Consider the following 17,894-nt stretch of genomic DNA (forward strand, 5'->3'; position numbering starts at 1 on the left):
CTTCCTTGGGCTGCCGAACAAGTTATAAATGAATGACTGATGAAAAGGCGTTCTTTCGTGTGATATTGAATAAACCTGGGTGAAGTGAATTGCTTCTTGCCAAGGTTATACTATTTTTTGTTCTGACTTTGTTTTTTTGTTATGCTACCCTCGTAGCTCAACAAACTAATTTGCATGTCGCTGATATTTGTTGCTTCGGTAACTTCATCTGATAACGGCCGGGCCTTGCACACAGACAATCAGAAAGCATACTTCTTAATTGCGTGTTGCCAGGCAACCTCGGCTCTGGTGGCAATCAGAAGGTAGATAATCTTCACATTTAAGGAAAGTGGGTGAAAAAGGGACACTACTATTTTCTTTTTTCCCCCTGCTCCGAGCCAGAGAAAATTGAGCGCAAATAATTACTTTTTGTCGCCGTTTACTTCTCGAGGGATTTATTTTTTCACGCGTGGATTCTTGTCAACTAGTGAAGAGCCTCTCATCTTGCATCCCTTGTTTTTTTCCCCCTTGATGTTCAAACATGCCTATTGAGGAGTTGTGAATTATTCCTTTGACGATGTGACTGATTAATTTTTGGAGACCCATTACTCATTAGCATCTCTCTCACATACAATGACACAGTTGACGAGGCATATGAGATACTTTAATGTTAAAATTTAAGACATAAATTGTATATTTGTAAGATTGCATTTTAATGGCTTGTATACAAATAGTTTGGCCTTTGGAGTGCTTAACGTGTGATATTAAACAACCAAGTAAATCTTTAGTGTTAGTTTCAGACAATGTGCCCTTCTGTGAGTCCCAACAATGGAGATAATTAGCATAATAACCATACCCACAATATGTTTCTTCAACAATGACATAATCAGCTAGGCTGGCCAAAGTTCTAGAAATCACTTTGACACCGTGGCCGACGTACCGTACTATCATGACAATCCCAAAAAGGTCAGCATAACTGCAGCGTGCTTGCACTGTTGGAAAAATATGTCTCTTGTTTCTTGCATTCATGCCACAGACATGTTACTCAGGCACATGACAACTTTTTGAATAGTAAAATACAGCAAAAATATGTTTCCTTTAAGAAAAGGTGAGATTGTACAGCTATATAAAGTATCGGGTGGTGGGAGGGTTCTGCGTCAGGGAGCTTGTCTTGGTTGGCTAAGCGCTGTTAATAATGGCATTAAACACTGGAGTCCAGCTTAGTTGCGACAGTTACCTTCCTCCCAGCCAAAGTAGGGAGTGCGCGTCTTGGCCATGGAGTTGTCCGTCAGTGGCGTACCGCAGAGCAGCAGCGCAGGTGGGTAGGTCGCTTCCACGTCACCTGACGTCAGCTAGGCATGTAATTGGCTTAACGGGAGGTGGTGAATTGCGTGCCGTCACGTGGTTTCCGAACGGAGATAATCCGCTGAGGATCTTCAGCCCGGGCTTTTCTTAGCTGGAGTATTAGCAGGCTGTGCGTCGTGCGTTCAGGAGGCGGGGCTTCATAAGCAGGAGTTTTAGTGCTGTGTCGCCATAAGGGAAATATCAACTGACGGCTTTTTGACACACTGCCCAGGTGTTATTCAGAACTTCCTTGGACATTTGTCAAAAAATGGCAGATCCTGTTAGGAAAAAAAAATGTCTGGAATCAGTCAATGTTGCTTTTGACAGTTACGTAACCCAATATAAAAGTAGCATTGGCGGGGTAGAATAGATATGTAAGCTTTGTATGTTTAGGAGGGCAGCACGATGACTGAATGGTTAGCATGGCTGCCTCAGAGTTTTGAGGTTAAGGGTTCGAATTCGGGCTGTGGGGCTTCCTCCCACATTCCAGTATGTGTGTTCAGTCTCATTGAAGACTCGAACTTCAACATTGGTTTGAATGCTTGTTTGTCTTTATGTATAGCCTGCGACTGGCTGGCGACCGGTCCAAGGTGGACACTTTCCTCTAAGCCACAGGTCTCAAACTCTAGTCCTCGAGGGCCGCAGTCCTGCATGTTTTAGAGCTGTGTTTGAGGAGAGAAACCTCTAACCCCGGGTTTTCACCGGATGCGGTTGCGGTGCGGTGCGTCTTGACTGCGTGCTCCGGACGGGTCAATTTTTTTGTCAATCCACACCGGCTCCGCACAGCTGCGGTCCGGCAGCTCCGTCGCCGCCCACTTCCCAACGTGTCTCGCCGGACCGCGCACGCGCGATCATGTGGCATTTCACAACGACAAACATACAGAAAGTCTGTGCTCAACAGAGAAGCAGAAAGAGAGGTGGACTTCTTTTGATTTAACCTTTTCTTCTTCTTCTGCTATGAGATTCCATGCAGCATCCTTTTTTTGGTTGTCCTTGAAAAGTATATTAATAACGAGAGTCGGGTAAGTGCGGGTCCACTCTTTATTTCTGTCTTCCGCGTCCGGCTGCCGCTCAGTACGACAAGCGAGACGGGCACAACAAGCAATCGCGAACATCAAACTCACAATACATTACAGTCCTTATAAAAAGGATGCGCCGTGTCATATATTATTTTGTGGTTTTCCACCTCCAATATAAACCTCTCCTCGTCCATGTTCGCTGGTGTCTAAACCGTGAATGAGCACATGGCCCGGCGACGCCCACGTCACGTTTTGCTGAAAAACTTGCGAAATAGGAGCTGGCGAGTGTTTTATTCTGAAAGGTAACCGGAAATTTATTTTGAAACTGCGTCGGTCTTCCTGTCCCGCTCGATGTGTTTTGTGCTAGCTTGCCATTTGCCGGAGGCCTACCGCTGCGGCGTCCGGCAAAAATAGAAAATAGGCACGCCGCAGGCCTTCCGCAGTCGACACGCAACGCACCCGCAAGCGGTGTAAACTGCACCATTCGAATGAATGGAATCTAATTGCTTGCGTCGCCGGACCGCACCGCAACCGCACCGCAACCGCAACCGGTGTAAACCCGGGGTTAAACATGCAGGACTGCGGCCCTCGAGGACTGGAGTTTGAGACCTGTGCTCTAAGCCAAAGTCAGCTGGGCTTGCCAAAATAGACGGTTGGACACATTTAGTAGTCACATATACCGGCGAGCTAAGTTGATATCACAGTTCACAGTTTTTGGGGAGCACACAAATTTTCCATAACAACCCTTTTGAAAACGCTAACTTATGTTGATACCCTAGACACCGATACCCAGTTCGTTTTTTTTTCCCGCAGCAGGGAAGTGTTTGTCTTCATCCAAGCTGACGGCAGGACATCAGGATGAGACCTTCAACTTCCCCTCTTTCCTATGTGCCTTGCGCTGCTGCTCTTGGGCAAAACGTTGACTGCTAACTTTCAGCTTCAATGCTTTTGTGAAGCAGGGTGCACACAAACCCACAATCGAGCCATAAAAAAAAAAAAAAAAAAACTCTCTTACTATCAATGTCAGCACGTCTCTGAAAGATTATCCTGAGCAATTACCGGTGGGTTGTGTTAAGGGATCGTTTGTCTCCCCAATCTGCTCGGAAAACAATCCGACAATTGTAAATGTTAAACCTGTTCAATATTTACGCTGGCAAATCTTTGTGTGTGCGGTCAACACCGAGGTGGGCCCAGCCGCGGACTCTTGTGATTGTGACGGTAAAAATCAACAATAGCAAATCAGGAAGCAGACTGAAGCTGACACATGTGGAAGCGTTAGCCTTGCAGAGAGATGCAAACGTGATGAGGATGATTTAATGATTCTGATTATCTATACCAGGGGTGTCCAAACTTTTTCATTTGAGGGCCACATACAGAAATCAGAAGGGCGCAAGCGCCACATAATGTTATGAAGAGAAATTGTGTTTAGTCCTAAAAATTGTAAAAATAATTTATTTGTGGTTTTGCATATGTAGAAAAATGCTACAGTACATAAACATATTTGTAATATGGCAGAAGGGTTATTATAGTTTTGGAATTTTTCATTTTGATTAGTTTTTATTAGTTTTCAGGGTGGTTCTGTTAGTTTTTATTAGTTTAGTTCTTTAAAAAATGCTTAGTTTTAGTTTAGTTTGTTAGTTTCAGTATTACAGTATGAGTATTAGTTGTTTTTTTTATTTTTATGTGTGTATTACTTGTGCGCAATATTTTAAAAACACCATGGGAGCAACGTCATCTGAAGGTGCTTTTCTATTGGCTGCTGCTAGATGACGTCGCTTCTGTGTGACATACTTTCAAACGTCATTATTCCGGTTTATATCAAAATAAATCTACTAAAAATCACATTTAAAATCACCCGCAAAGGCTCATGCATTAAATTAATTACCAAAGACTAAAATGAAGGACATGTTTGCTATAATTATAGTTAGTTTTAGTTAGTTTTGGAAACATAAAATGTAGTTTGTTAGTTTTTGTTATTTAAAAAGCATTTTCGTTTTTATTTTATTTTGGTAACAATATTGTTTTTTGAATTTTAGTTTGAGTTTTTTCATTAGTTTGAGTTAACTAAAATAACCTTTAATTGCACCTGTTTTTCGATACCCTCCCTTCTTACTTTGACTATCTCCAAACATTTTAGTTTTATTTTATTTGAACGGAGTCAAATGCCATTTTTAGCATATGTCACAGGCCACTGAAAAATGGACGGCGGGCCGCAAATGGCCCCCGGGTCGAAGTTTGGACACCACTGATCTAAACTGTTTATTGATCCCATTCTTTATAAATTCTTATCGATTTATCATTTCCATATACAGTAGGTCATTCTTATCAGTATATAGGCAGGCAAGCATAAAGACGATTCCTAGGAATAGAATTACTAGGAGGCAATTAAAAAAACAACAACAAAAAAAAAACGTCTGATTCCCATCCCATCCTTCTACTACTCCTACTCGTCCTTCTTATTTGATTTTCCGTCAGTCTGGATGCCCTGTGGCACTGTAATGCTACTAGGGGTGTTTAAAAAAAAAAATCGATTCGGCGATATATCGCGATACTACATCGCGCGATTCTCGAATCGATTCAATTAAAAAAAAAAATCGATTTTTTTTTATTTTTATTTATTTTATTTTTTTTAAAAGAGCTCAGAATTGTTCATTCGGTAGTCTTACCGATTCAACGTCTTATCATCATTGCCTTTTTTTTTTTTTTTTTTTTTGTGTGTGTGTGTGTGAATCGATTTTTAAACTTCCATTTTTAATGGAAAAATATTCAACAAAACGTCTGACTTCGGGTTAGGATTCACACCTTGAGCATGGAAGAATGTTATATGAACGGAACATTAAGCCTTAATATTTTATTTTAATGCTGTTCAAACATGAAACAGATTACAACCTCGATAAGACTGAAATTTCAGATAAATAAATAATACATTTTCATATAAATCTTACACTCTACAAGCTTACCGATTAGTATTTTCTAAATTTGAATGAAAAAAAATCGCAACAATCGACTTATAAATTCGTATCGGGATTAATCGGTATCGAATCGAATCGTGACCTGTGAATCGTGATACGAATCGAATCGTCAGGTACTAGGCAATTCACACCCCTAAATGCTACCGTGTCAGATTAGACTTGTCCTGGTGGATATTTCTGATATACAGCATTTGTAGTCTTGAAATCAGAGGGAGTTTATTGACAGTTCCCTCAATGTCAGGGTTCTCAATCTCGGAAACTTGTCAGAATCTCAGTATGGAGGCTTCTTTAATTGCTGCTTTTGTGTCACAACAATTATGTCCGTATCTAAGAGATACGTACTGCCCCTCAACCTCCTGTAAACTGCTAAATGGCATCTGATCAACAACCCCAGATTTCAACAGCTGACAAATGATGCACAACCTTGCCCCCCCCTTTTTTTCTATTGATTGCCGTAGAAACATGGTCTTGATAACAGGTTGCGCCACAGATTGTCACATTACATAAAAAAACAAGCATCTCGCAGCGGATCCCTCCCCCGGAGCATTGATCATGTTCGCATGATGACTTTGGCGAAGCAGGCCAAGCCCGTACAGCAAATGAGGAACAGCTTTTCGAGCCCTGCTTGTGATAGTTTCGCGTGTTTGGTGGCAACTGACCTCTGCACTGGGTCACAAATTGTTCAAAAAAAGTGAGAAAATGTTAGACAAAAAGTATCGGAAGGCAGCCCAGGTGACAATAATGTTTTTTTTCCCTTTTCATTATATTGAATTTTTTTCTGTGATATTTTTTCTGTTTTTCTGGATGGATGGATAGGGCTAAAAAAAAAATCTGGAAAACTAAAACGGAGAAACAGTTTTACAACAAACAGTACTGCGTCGATCTGAGTCTTTCCACATGTCCATTAATTATCATCAAACAGGCAGAACATGTTTAGAAATTAATCTCTTAGAATTTGCAGCACATGACAGAATCCTTAACATGACGTTGCAGCGCCTCAATAGGATCTCCCTCCCCAATTACCTGCCGCCATTTCACATTAGCGCCGTGCTTGTCAAACGGCAACAGCTGCAAAAACAGACAACTACCTCTGCACACCTCCTCCATCCTTTTTTTCATCTCTCCCCCACCCCCCTCTCGCTTTCTTCCTTTTTTTTTCTCTCAGTTGTGGGCAGGTCACCCTGAATTATTCATCAGTGTGAAATGAAAAAGCTCATGGATATTGAATATCCTCTCTGAAGTGTTGGCCAACCTTGTGTGTTTTATTCACAACCCCCTTCTCCTTTCACTCTGTGTGAAATAATGGGGGGTGTGGGGGTAAAGAGCGGCGTATCTCACCGCCAGGCTGTTTCAAAGATTTACCGATCACTTTACCTGGTGCACATATTTACCTTGGTCTCCTGGCCAGCGAGTCTGGGTGTGGGGGAAATGGAGAGGAAGATGAATAAGCTGGAGATGAAAAGAAAAAAAAAAGCATTACTGTCATCTTTTTTTTGGTAGAACAACGAACCACTAGCTGGTTGGCTTTGACACACAGTATACAGTACATCCTGGTTGCGGTGGTCCTTGTCTTGGCCCCTCCCCCTTATTTTGCCCCCCCTGTTCTATGTTGCGGTTTGATCTGCAGCCCGTGTTGTAAATCAATGCCTCACATCTCCAACAAACACAGCGGGGGCCTCTCAGAGCAGGTCCCTTGTGAAACGGTATCATATGATGGGAGCAACCTGACGATTACGAGCCAGCACCACAACAACAAAATAAAGCTCCCGTGTGCAGTTACTCTTTACTTTTTTTTTTAAGACTATGCTGAAGATAATGCATTCAATTACACAACACAATTATGTTTGTAATTTTATGAAAATAAAATCAGAATTTTTAGAGAACAAATTCTTAGTTTTATGAGAATATAGTACTATTTTTTGTGGTATTTTTTTTAAAGAGAAAAAAATAGCTTATGAGAATATTATGCTATTTGAGGGGGAAAAAAAGTCCGTCTTGGGGAAAAGTTTATTTATTTTTTTATTGTTTTTAAATTATTATTTATTAATTTTATTTTTGAGAATTACATTTACAAATTCATTACAGAATAAATTTACAATTTCATGAGAATAAAGTCCTATTTTTATTTAAAAAACAGCCATTTTTTTCAAGAAAGTTATATTCTTATGAAAATAGGTTTGTATTTTTGAAGGATATACAAAATAAAAATGTCCGTTAAGTGTATTGCTAAGTGTTATTCTCAGGAGAATGAAGTCAGATTTTCTGAGAATTGTTCATGCATTATTCAAGCATGTTTTTCTTTTTTTCCTTTGTTTTCCCTTTATTTTTTTGAGTATAAAGTCACATCAAAAGTGAACAAATCAGTTCTTATATGTACTTTTTTTTTTTTTTTTTTTAGTAATTTTGCAAGAATAAAGTTACATTTTCTTCGAAATCTTATAGTGTGCTTTCACAAAAAATATTTTGGGGTGAGAAAAAGTTGTACTTTTTTAAGAAAAAAGTTTTTAAAGAAAAAAGTTTGACTCGTGAGAAAAAAATACTTCAATTACAATAAAATTGTTTGGTTTTAAGAAAAATAGAATTTAAAGAAAATCTTATTTTTTGATCATTTTGATTTGTTTTTAAATGTTTTTTTGTTTTTGTTTTTTTGTTTTTTTAATTTGGTGTTTCTCCATGCAGTATTACTATTTCTTTTGCGTGAATTAGTAACCCTACAAAAATTGCACTAGGGAACGCCATTACTTTCTTCAATTTTATGATTATCCGCAATGTTATTTTGCGACGATTGCACTTAATGTCAACATGCAAGATGATGTCGCTACCACGCACGCGGGTGTCAGGTGTCTCGAGGCATACATGTGACCGAAATCCAGCTGTATCATTTTTTATTTTATTTTTTTGGTGGGACGAAGTGATAAATATCATCTGCCAAGATGGACACCTTACCGGAGATTGGATTCAGAGCACAGCTGGGCCGCAGTTTCCCTCGCCATCTTAATAGCCGTATGACAGCACGGGGAGGGTGTCAGGGGTGACGGGACGCATTTTGTGCACCAGCATTTTATTTGCTGGTGCAATCAGTGGGCCACACGTCGGGAGGGTTTGGAAGTCTCTGCCAGGCCAGATGGCTCCTGTCACTGCAAAGGAGGGACAAAAGAAGGGGGGGGGTTATAATGTTGCCAAAGTGAACCCCCCCGCCCCCCTTCCCCAGGGTCCACATCTGGAGGCCACCTGCAGCCGACAGTGCGACGTGGACGCGGGTGTGTCCCCCATGTCTCCTGTTTCCGCAACTTAGGCGACTGTTGGGGAGAAAATATTGTTTTAGTTTATTATGAGATTGGGAGATTTCGAAAGGCACATTTTCAGCTGATCCCGAGGAAACACAGGGGAGGTGCGTTGGCCATTTCGTAACCCCTGCCCATTACACTGCGCTCATTTCAATTCCCATGATGCGATTTGCACGTGGGAGGAGGTGTCCAATAAGGGGGAGGCTTTTATTTAGAAATTTTTTCATTAAGAGTTGTGTCAAAAATGTCATGACTATATTTTGCAAGAAAAAAAATGAGAAAAAGTTGGAATCTTTCATTTTTTAATAAAGTAATACAATAGTCGGAATTTTTCAAGAAACCTTATGATCAAATAGTAAAATTTTAGTGTTTTGTATATGGAGTTAGAATCATGCCAAAACCCTGTAAACACAAAAAACGTGATCTACGTACACAAAGAAGCATATCTTCAATTAAAAAAACAAAAAACAAAAAACTTTCAACTGCTAAACAAATTTTACAGCTACAGAAAAAAAAGTCACGTGACTTTTGGCAGTGATATTCTGCCGAGCAGTTCAAACCAAATTGAAGATATGCTTCTTTGTGTACGTAGATCAGGTTTTTTGTGTTTACAGGTTTTGGTAGGATTCTAACTCCATATTTGTACACTATCTACAACCCCCCGTTGAGCAACAGTAGTATTTAACCGTGACAGGAACGGTTTTAAAAAATAAAATAAAAAATCTCAAACAAGTCTATTTTTATCTCATGAGAATGAAGTGAAAAAAAAATAATAATTCTAATGGAGTGACAATTTTTTTACAATATAGTCTGGTTTGACTACATCAGTAGTGAAATATCTCTAAATAATGATTTATATATATATTTTCTTCATTTTATCTTAATCACTAATGTAAAAGTATTTTAAAACATAAAATGTTAATAAATTATAATAATTATTATTATATATATTAATTATTATATATATTATATATTATTATATTATTATAATTATAATAAATAAATTGTTTTATTGAGAAAATAAGTTTTTCGTTCATTAAGTAGTAGTTGTTTAAATTCCGCTTTTATGCACTCTTTTTTTTTTTTTTTCTTCCTTCATCAAATATTGGTTGGTTTGATGAAAAAAACAGAAAGCAAAGTGGCCTTGTTGACTCAGGCTTGCTATCTGGACCTCTGAGATGGCGGTGGGCATCGGCAGGCGCCTCACACAGGATAAGACCCCCTGGCCTCCTGTGTAAATAGCAGCGAATAAATGAGAAACCAGGTCAGGACTCGGCGTGGTCCACCCAAGAGCTGCTCGTCCTCTTGCACTCGCCTTCTTCAAATCCCTTTAAGTGCCTTAAGCGGATTTAAGCGGGGCCACGCCCACCTCGCCTGCCAACTTTGGGCACTTGCAGGAAAAGGGCGCTGACAGTATAATTAGGAAAGGTTCAAGATCGGGGGCTTGCCTCACACGGGGCACTATAAACGAGATCGGGCAATTTGTTGGATCGTCAGTGCCTCGATGGGCCGAAAGGTCGAGCCTTGTGAAAGTTCATTTGGCTCAGAATGACAACAAATGTGTCATCGGCATCACGTCGTACAGGCTTGTTGGTGTCTGCAAAGCATGCGGGTGGATTTGTTTCCAAGAAAGGGCGGATGGACGCTCATTTACAGTAAAAGTATGCTTGGGCGACATGTCAGAATTTCCCCATCTGGCCACCATTAGCCACAAGCACCAGTCATTTGTTGAGGGTGGTGGTTGGGGCGAGGGGCACTGAACTACATTGTTGTCCACGACAACTACATGCTAATAAAAGTGTTGGATTAAAAAAATAATAATAATAATTCAGGAGAAAGAAATCTACTGAGGGAATGTCTGAGCTCTTCAGGTTTTTAGGACCCTCATTCATATTTTTTTTTCAAGAAAAAAAGCCTAATCTAAAGCCAGATTTTTTTTAAGTAAAAACATTGCCTTATTCTTTAAAAAAAATAAAAAATAAAAAAACTTCTTGGAGGAGAAAAATCGTAATACAATATATTTTTTTAGGAATGCAATCGGATGAGAATGAAGTATTAAAAGAAAGAAAGAAAAAGCATATAAATGTAGTCAAAAATATATAGATTTTTTTCCAAGTCATATTAAGGGAAAATCTCAACACTGTAAAAATGTATTTATATTATTTCTTTATTTTCTTTCTAATATTTTAATCTCGTGACCATTGATCGTAATCTTATGAGAATAAATTCTGAGAAAAGTCTCTTTTTTTGCAAATCAGGATCAATTTTTCTGAGAAAACTTCATAAGAAAATTGTACAATGTCATAAGTCATTTAAAAAAAAAAAGTCTGGAATATAATATTTTCAGAAAACATTTTTTTCTAATGGTTTGTATTTTTATTTTTTTTTTACCAAAAATTACAATGCAGTGATTACAAAAAAATAAATAAAATAAAATAAAATTAAAAGTTATAATCTCATGAGAGTTGTATAATGAAATAAGGTTTATTAAAATTTCAAGACAAAAAAACTATACAATTACATTGTATTGGAAAAAAATCATACCGCTTAATACAATTGCATTTTTTTTTTTAAAATCATTAGAATTAAAAAAAAAAAAAAAAGAATAAAGTCCAATTTTGTGGATCAATCAGTTGGGGCAGCCACACAACGCAAACATCCACGTGTGCACAAACACAAATGCACATACATTCAGCCAGCTTTTCCACTTTACCGTCAGATAATAGCTTTTGGCGTGCGACCGCGGCGGCCAGCCTCTTTGTTTTTTTTCTTTCCTTTCTCCGCAGCAGAGTGGCGACGACATTGTTATTCTAAACAGGCCATTTTCACCCACTCGCAGTCATTCGGCACGGCGACCTGTCAATCGTCCGCCGTCTTGCGTCCCCCCAGGGGGACAAAATTGAACTACTGCAAAAATACAAACACAAGAAAATCAACTGAGGCAATGTCAAGGGCCCGAGATGCTCTGGTGGTCACTCTGCAAACAAACACAGGGCAGCTCGTCCTCTGGCTAGAGGGACTGTTCAAAAGGGTCACTGTTTCATTGTTGTTTGCGTCGTCGTAAGGCGGAAAAATGTTGATGGTTGAATTGAATTACACTTTGCTTGCTATGCAAACTATTATAGCTGTCAAGATAGGACGGGAAAAAAAGCAGGAGTGGAGGAAACCAAATAATCGGGAGAGAGAGGGGTGTGTGTGTGTGTGTGTGTGTGTGTGTGGGTGTATGAGGGGAGGGGAGGGGGTGTGACCAGTCCAGATCAGAAATAAAACATACCCCAAAAAGCGGCGAGGAGAAGAAGAAGAAGGAGGAAGAGGAGGGAAAAGGGTGGAGGAGGAAGAGAGGGATCGTGCAGACCCGATGTAGCGGCGAGCGGTGAATAGACGGTGCGAGAAGGGAGAAGCCATTCCGCTGCCTTTTTTCCAACCTGGGGGGGGGGCAGTTTTTTAAAGGAGCAAAATTCCGCATGGTGAAGAAGATGCAGCTGCGATCTCCGTGATTTGCCACCCCCCGGACTGAGGGGGGGTCGGGGAGGGAGGGGTTGGGGTGGGAGAGATAATTTTCAGATTGTCTTTTTCCATTTTTTTTTTTTTTTTTGGGGGGGGGGGGCAATTTTTTTCCTACCCTCAACCGTGTTATTTCTCCCCCCCCACCACCATCATGCGACGTTTATAAGACCGAGGAAGAATGTGGCGGCAACATTTTCCAGGCAAGCGGCATGTTTCCTGTTTTTCTTTGCTGGATGTCGAATAAAGTCTGGCATGTGGGATGGAACGGGGGGAGAGTGTTACTTTTGGGGAGGGGGGTGGGGGGGGGGGTCACCGCGTTGTCATCCCCGCACGCTAACACTTAGTGCACACTTCCTGGGTAGTAACTTGGCGGGGTAGATGTGCGCACAGGCTGTTGACATTAGCTTTTGTTCTGCTTTCTACCCTAAAAAAAAAAAAAAAAAAAAAAAGAAATGAGGCGTGCGCTCGATTTCTTAACAGCGGTGTGGCGGCCAGCCGGGTGGGGCACAGCGCGGGACAAGCGGCCTTTGTGCGCGACTTTTTTTCAAGGGGGGGGGGGGGTCGTGACTGCCAACAAAGGACGCTCACTCATAAATACACATGCCCTCCTCCTCCTCAAAAACAAAAAACAAAACCCACATGTAGTGACCTCGCGCTGCCCCTGGCTGACAGTGGCTTTTCTCCTCCTTAAATGAGTCATGTGCCAGACTGGAGAATACGAAATCTGGTGGAATAAAGGCGCAAACACCACCAGGCCATTATATGTGATTGTGACCCCCAGTACACATTTGTGTGTTAACTCGAATTTCTCCTGAAACTTTTTTCCCCCCCTCTGAGAATTAACTTGCATGTACTTCCATCGAAATAATAGGAGTATACTAAATGAATATATTTTGCTTGGGATAGGGAACTCGCCCTTCGAGCTGAGGAAAATGTGCGAGTAATTGGGACCCCATGAAATTTCTCTCAATTGCCAAGAAATGCAACAAGATGGTGCCAAAGCACTACTTTTTTTTTTTTTTTATATATTAGACAGGGTTCTTGTGACATCTTTAACAGCCACCGGTGCACTTTCAATGTAACTGCTTTATTGAACAAATGATAACAAAATTAACACATTAATAATTGTAAATATAAACTTGAAATATTCTGAATTGTCTGAAAGTGAAATGAATCAGCGCTTTTGTAAATTTTAGAAAATACATTTGAATTCATGTGAATAGTAAATTTCAAGAAAATGGTAAGATACCTGCGATTGGCTGGCAACCAGTCCAGGGTGTCCCCCGCCTACTGCCCAGAGCCAGCTGAGATAGGCTCCAGCATCCCCCGCGAACCTTGTGAGGAATAAGCGGCCAAGAAAATGGATGGATGGATGCTAATATAAAAGAAAAAGAAAAAAAAAAGACCTTTAAAATGATATTTTCTTAAAAATTTAAGGGGGAAAATTAGATATTTAAATAATCCATTCATGGTTTTATGAATCGATATTGGGCTCGAAATGGAAAACACAGCCCTATTATTTGTTTTTACTTAAAAAAAATCGATTTACTCTGGCAAGGGAGCCTTTCAAAAATACTAACATTTTTAAATTTACATTTATATGACAGTGTATGCCGTTATCATGAAAGCTAGCTGGTGGACAAATCTAAAACTGTCAAAACTGAATGCCGGTCCAAGGGGGTCCTTGTTACTGTTACCATCATGCAAAGTTACAAACAGCAGAAGAATGCATCCTATGACGTAGCAATATTTTTCTTCCTGTAATTATGTCTTTACCAGTGCGCTTGGATAGGTTAGCAATAGACTCGGGTGCATTCTGATTCGCAACCGTAGGAACGGAACTAAAACCGATTCTGTAAGCTACTAGTTGAATCAACCTGGAACCAGAAACCAACCAGTCTTCCTAGCTAGTTTCCAGCCCCTTTGATTGACATTCATCTGGTGATGTGAGCGGGTCATGTTTCATCTTTGCTTCTGCCAACCTCCTCGAAGTTGGTGTTGGCCACCTGCAATCGGCAGCTTGCGGTTGCTAGGTAACCGTCAGCAGCAGATGACGATAATACGATGGAGAGCTTGTCTGCTCGTAAATGTGTTTTCCCTCTCTCCCCTCCTGGTTCTTCTCCCACCCGCCAAACACCCACAAACCCGCCACCCCTCCTCCTCCTCCTCCTCCCACTCCTCGCGGTGGTAGAAAAAGTCTGGCCACATAATGGAAACTCTGGCCTCATCTGCTGCTGCGTTGGGCTTGCCAGACTCTGACTAAGTGTCGCTGGCTCCACCAAGGGCAGCAGCAGCAGTAGCAGGAGCAGCGGCGGCAATCTTCCCACATAGCTTCCATGCATGCAGGAAGCGTAGCATGGAATTGAGGAAAGTCTCGTCATGCTAGTTTGAGTTCTCAGATAACTTTCGTTGTGACCTTTTAGCCCCTCCAGCTGTTCGCTGCTTGCCGCTTAAGCTAGCGACGATTGTGCGAAAATGTAGCGTTGCGTTTGAAGTCGTGATTTATTTTTTTATTATTATTATTTTTTTAGCTGTAGTCAATTGACCTTACGCCCGCATGACCTAGCAAACCAATCAAGACACAAGACGTCATGTCTGCGACGGCACATGCGTTTTGCTGCGGACAAACAAAAGCAGTCCCGCTCCCGGTAGTGCATTATGTGGTTGTCCAAAGCCAAGAAAAAAAAATAAAAAAATCAATAAAATGGTTGTGTAAGAGTGATAGCCATTATCCCGATCGACTAATCGGTGGTCTGCTGCAGTCACGGTTTGTGTAAGAGAGACACGAGCGAGACACTGTCCGGTTTATTCCCTTCGCTAAACCCTCAAACAACTATGAAAAATGTCTGCGCTGGATCAAACTTTGTGGAAGACCACAGTCACCACACACACACGACCAGTCGAATCCCTCCAAAATGACCAGAAACCACTATGTACCGGTAATGTTCTCCATTGTTGTTTTTAGCCAAAGGCCAACGATCGCTCCGGGTAGCTAACCGTCCACACATTTGCTGACTTACTATTTACGATAAATTCCAACAGAACAAACTTTGCACACACGACCAGTCAAATCCTTCCAAAATGACCAGAAACTACTACGTCTGCGCTAAGGTAATGTTCTCCTTTTTTGTTTTTAGCCAAAGGTTAGCGATAGTTCCGGGTAGCTAACCATCCACACGTTTGTTGACTTACTATTTACTATAAATGCCAACAAAACATTTAAACTATGAGGTAATATCAATTCATTAGTTACCTTGCTTAACAGGAATAGTGTCCAAAAACTTCGGTTTTGCCGACAATCGGTGGAAGTGAGTGAAGCAACTTCGTCTTTTCCTTACATCCAACGCGTATTTCCTTTTGTTTTGGGGCAAAATTGCATGGTGAGTGAGTGAAGATACCCTTCACTCAAAAATTTAAAGCCCCCTTTGCTTTCTTCGAAGAGAAATATCGGCGTCCTGAAAATACCTGACCGAGAAATCACAAGGAAGATCTGACAACGGCATGCTGTTTCGCTAATCTTGCCCCAACAATGTCGGCGGAAGCTGCTTACATTCTATTTTATACAATACATATGATCACGTAACGTTTTCATTGCTTGTTTAGCGTCACGGTTATTCGCGTTCCCACCGTTGCGGTCGCGGTTCATGTGTGTTGCAGTCGCTTGGCAAGCGCCGCTACGACAGCTGCTGGCTTCTTCTGTGAACACGCACGCCTCCCAACACACACTCACAGTGGTGAGGCAACAGTTGAGCAACAAGCGCAGCTAGCGGGAAGACAAGAGGGAAAATGAGAGTACCCATCAACACTGTAGAGACGTTAAGTGAATTCACTGCGCCTTTTGTTGACATGCGCTGTGTTGTTTTTTCTCCCTGGGGTTGTGTATCTCACCTGCAGCACTAGCACAGCCTGCGGTGAACATGCCCAGCAAACACGCACTTTTTTTATTCCTCGGCGCTGCGAGAGAGAGGAAGCGAGCGTTTGTCACTTCACAGCTGAGAGCTTGTCAGCGCCGAGTAAAAATGTCCTTTTGATATTTATTGGCTTCTTTCATGGGGGTTTGGCCGCGGCGGAATTGGAAGCACGCGGCGACGGCGCACTTGTGAAGTAAACGCGCTAAAAGATCCAAAGCGTCGTAAATAAAATGTGTGCCGCAAACTGGCCTCAAGGTTCCGGTTTTATGTGGATGCTGACCAGGCGCAAGTGGTCCACAAGGTGCAGGTGCCGTTCCAGTTCACCTTGCCGAATGGCCAGTTTCTGTCCATCAACAGACTGAAGTACAAATAATCTGAGACCAAGTCAAGACCATGACTGAGGGATTGAGACTAAGGCAAGACTGAGACTAGAAGGCATTGAAACTGTCATGATTGAGACTTAAAGGAATTGAGACCCACTCTAGACAGACTTTCAAGGACTGATACCAAAACCAAGACTGAGTGGTTTAGACTAAGGACCCAAGACCAAATTGGGACCAAGATTTAAAGGAGTTGAGACCAAGCCCAGGACTAAGACTTTGAATTGGGGTTGAGATAAGTCTTGGTCCTAGTATCAACACTTTAGTCTTGGACTCAACCTCAAAAGGTCTCGATGGTAACAGTCGACATTTGAGTCTTGATTTTGCCTCTCTCTTTCTTGACTTAGTCTCAAACTCAAAAAGTCTTGATCTTGAAGTGGTCTCAACCACTCAACATCTTGGTCTTTGGATCAACACATTAGTCCTTAGTACCTAACCTCAAATGACCTTGATTGTAGTCAATGTTTGAGTCTTGACTTTGCCTCTCTTTCTTAACTTTGTCTCAACCTCAAAAAGTTTTGATCCTGAGTTGGTCTTAACCACTCAAAATCTTGGTCTTGGTATCAACATTTTACTCTTGGGCTCTACCTCAAAAGGTCTCGATGGTAACAGTCGACATTTGAGTCTTGATTTTGCCTCCAAGTCTCTTTCTTGACTTATTCTCAACCTTGAAAAGTCTTGATCTTGAGCTGGTTTCAACCACTCAACATCTTGGTCTTTGTATCAACGTATTAGTCCTTAGTGCTCAACCTCAAATGACCTAGATTGTAGTTGACGTTTGAGTCTTGACTTTGCCTCTCTTTCTTGACTTGGTCTCAACCTCAAAAAGTTTTGATTTTGAGTTGGTCGTAACCACTCAAAATCTTGGTCTTACCAGGACTAAGACTTTGAATTAGGGTTGTAATAAGTCTTGGTATCAACACTTCAGTCTTGGGCTCAACCTGAAAATGTCTCGATCGTAACATAGTTGATGTTTGCGTCTTGACTTTGCCTCTAAGTCTGTCTTGACTTGGACTCGACCCCAACCGTGGTTATTTTTCTACCCTTGCCAACAAGGAGCAGACAGAATGACAAATAAGCGACGGATGGCAGGGGCTGGGGCATCAGCGATTCCTGGGGGTGACAGCTGAAGATTGATGGCCGAGAAAAGGAGTGACAAAGGAAGGAGAAGTGAGCAAACAAGAGATGCTATCACACCGGAGAGAAGAGAGATAGCAAAAGAGTAAAAGCCTGCTGCATGAATCATACACTCGAGGCTGTTACTGGAGTTGGCTATTTTTTTTTTTTTTAATTACACTTTGTCAAGCTCTAGTTTTGATTTAAAATAAAATAATTGAAAATGAGCTAAATCCAACATGACTTGGAAAGTTGCTTAAAAAAATTAGAAGACTGTATTTTCACGAATATGTCGACACCAAATTTTTGACGTTATAGCATATATATGTTGTAGTTCAGAGGACAGAAAACTTTGCTTTCAAAAGAGCCATTTTAGGCC

At 41.0% G+C, this 17,894-nt stretch overlaps 1 protein-coding gene and 1 long non-coding RNA gene across 10 annotated transcripts in view; one reads left to right on the plus strand and one right to left on the minus strand.

Annotated features, from left to right (window-relative positions):
* The window catches only part of ctbp2l (C-terminal binding protein 2, like), a 64,124-nt gene that overhangs the window by 33,182 nt on the left and 13,048 nt on the right, over nucleotides 1–17,894 (plus strand). The window contains exon 1 of one of the 9 annotated variants that reach the window (XM_077502529.1): nucleotides 1,170–1,297. The exons of 7 other annotated variants lie outside the window; for them this stretch is intronic. In XM_077502529.1, the coding sequence (XP_077358655.1) occupies nucleotides 1,255–1,297 (43 nt within the window). In that variant the 5' untranslated portion in view covers nucleotides 1,170–1,254. Of the gene's footprint in view, nucleotides 1–1,169; nucleotides 1,298–12,211; nucleotides 12,309–17,894 lie in introns of those variants that run through there. One more of the 9 variants, XM_077502530.1, reaches the window with a different exon arrangement.
* LOC144004886 (uncharacterized) lies at nucleotides 290–9,125 on the minus strand. Its single transcript, XR_013279455.1, has 3 exons — nucleotides 8,261–9,125; nucleotides 6,706–6,763; nucleotides 290–1,601 (listed from the first exon to the last, which is right to left on the minus strand). It is a non-coding gene; the product is annotated as an uncharacterized LOC144004886 (long non-coding RNA).

The sequence above is a fragment of the Festucalex cinctus genome, chromosome 17, assembly GCF_051991245.1.
Source record: "Festucalex cinctus isolate MCC-2025b chromosome 17, RoL_Fcin_1.0, whole genome shotgun sequence".
Taxonomy (NCBI): Eukaryota; Metazoa; Chordata; class Actinopteri; order Syngnathiformes; family Syngnathidae; genus Festucalex; species Festucalex cinctus.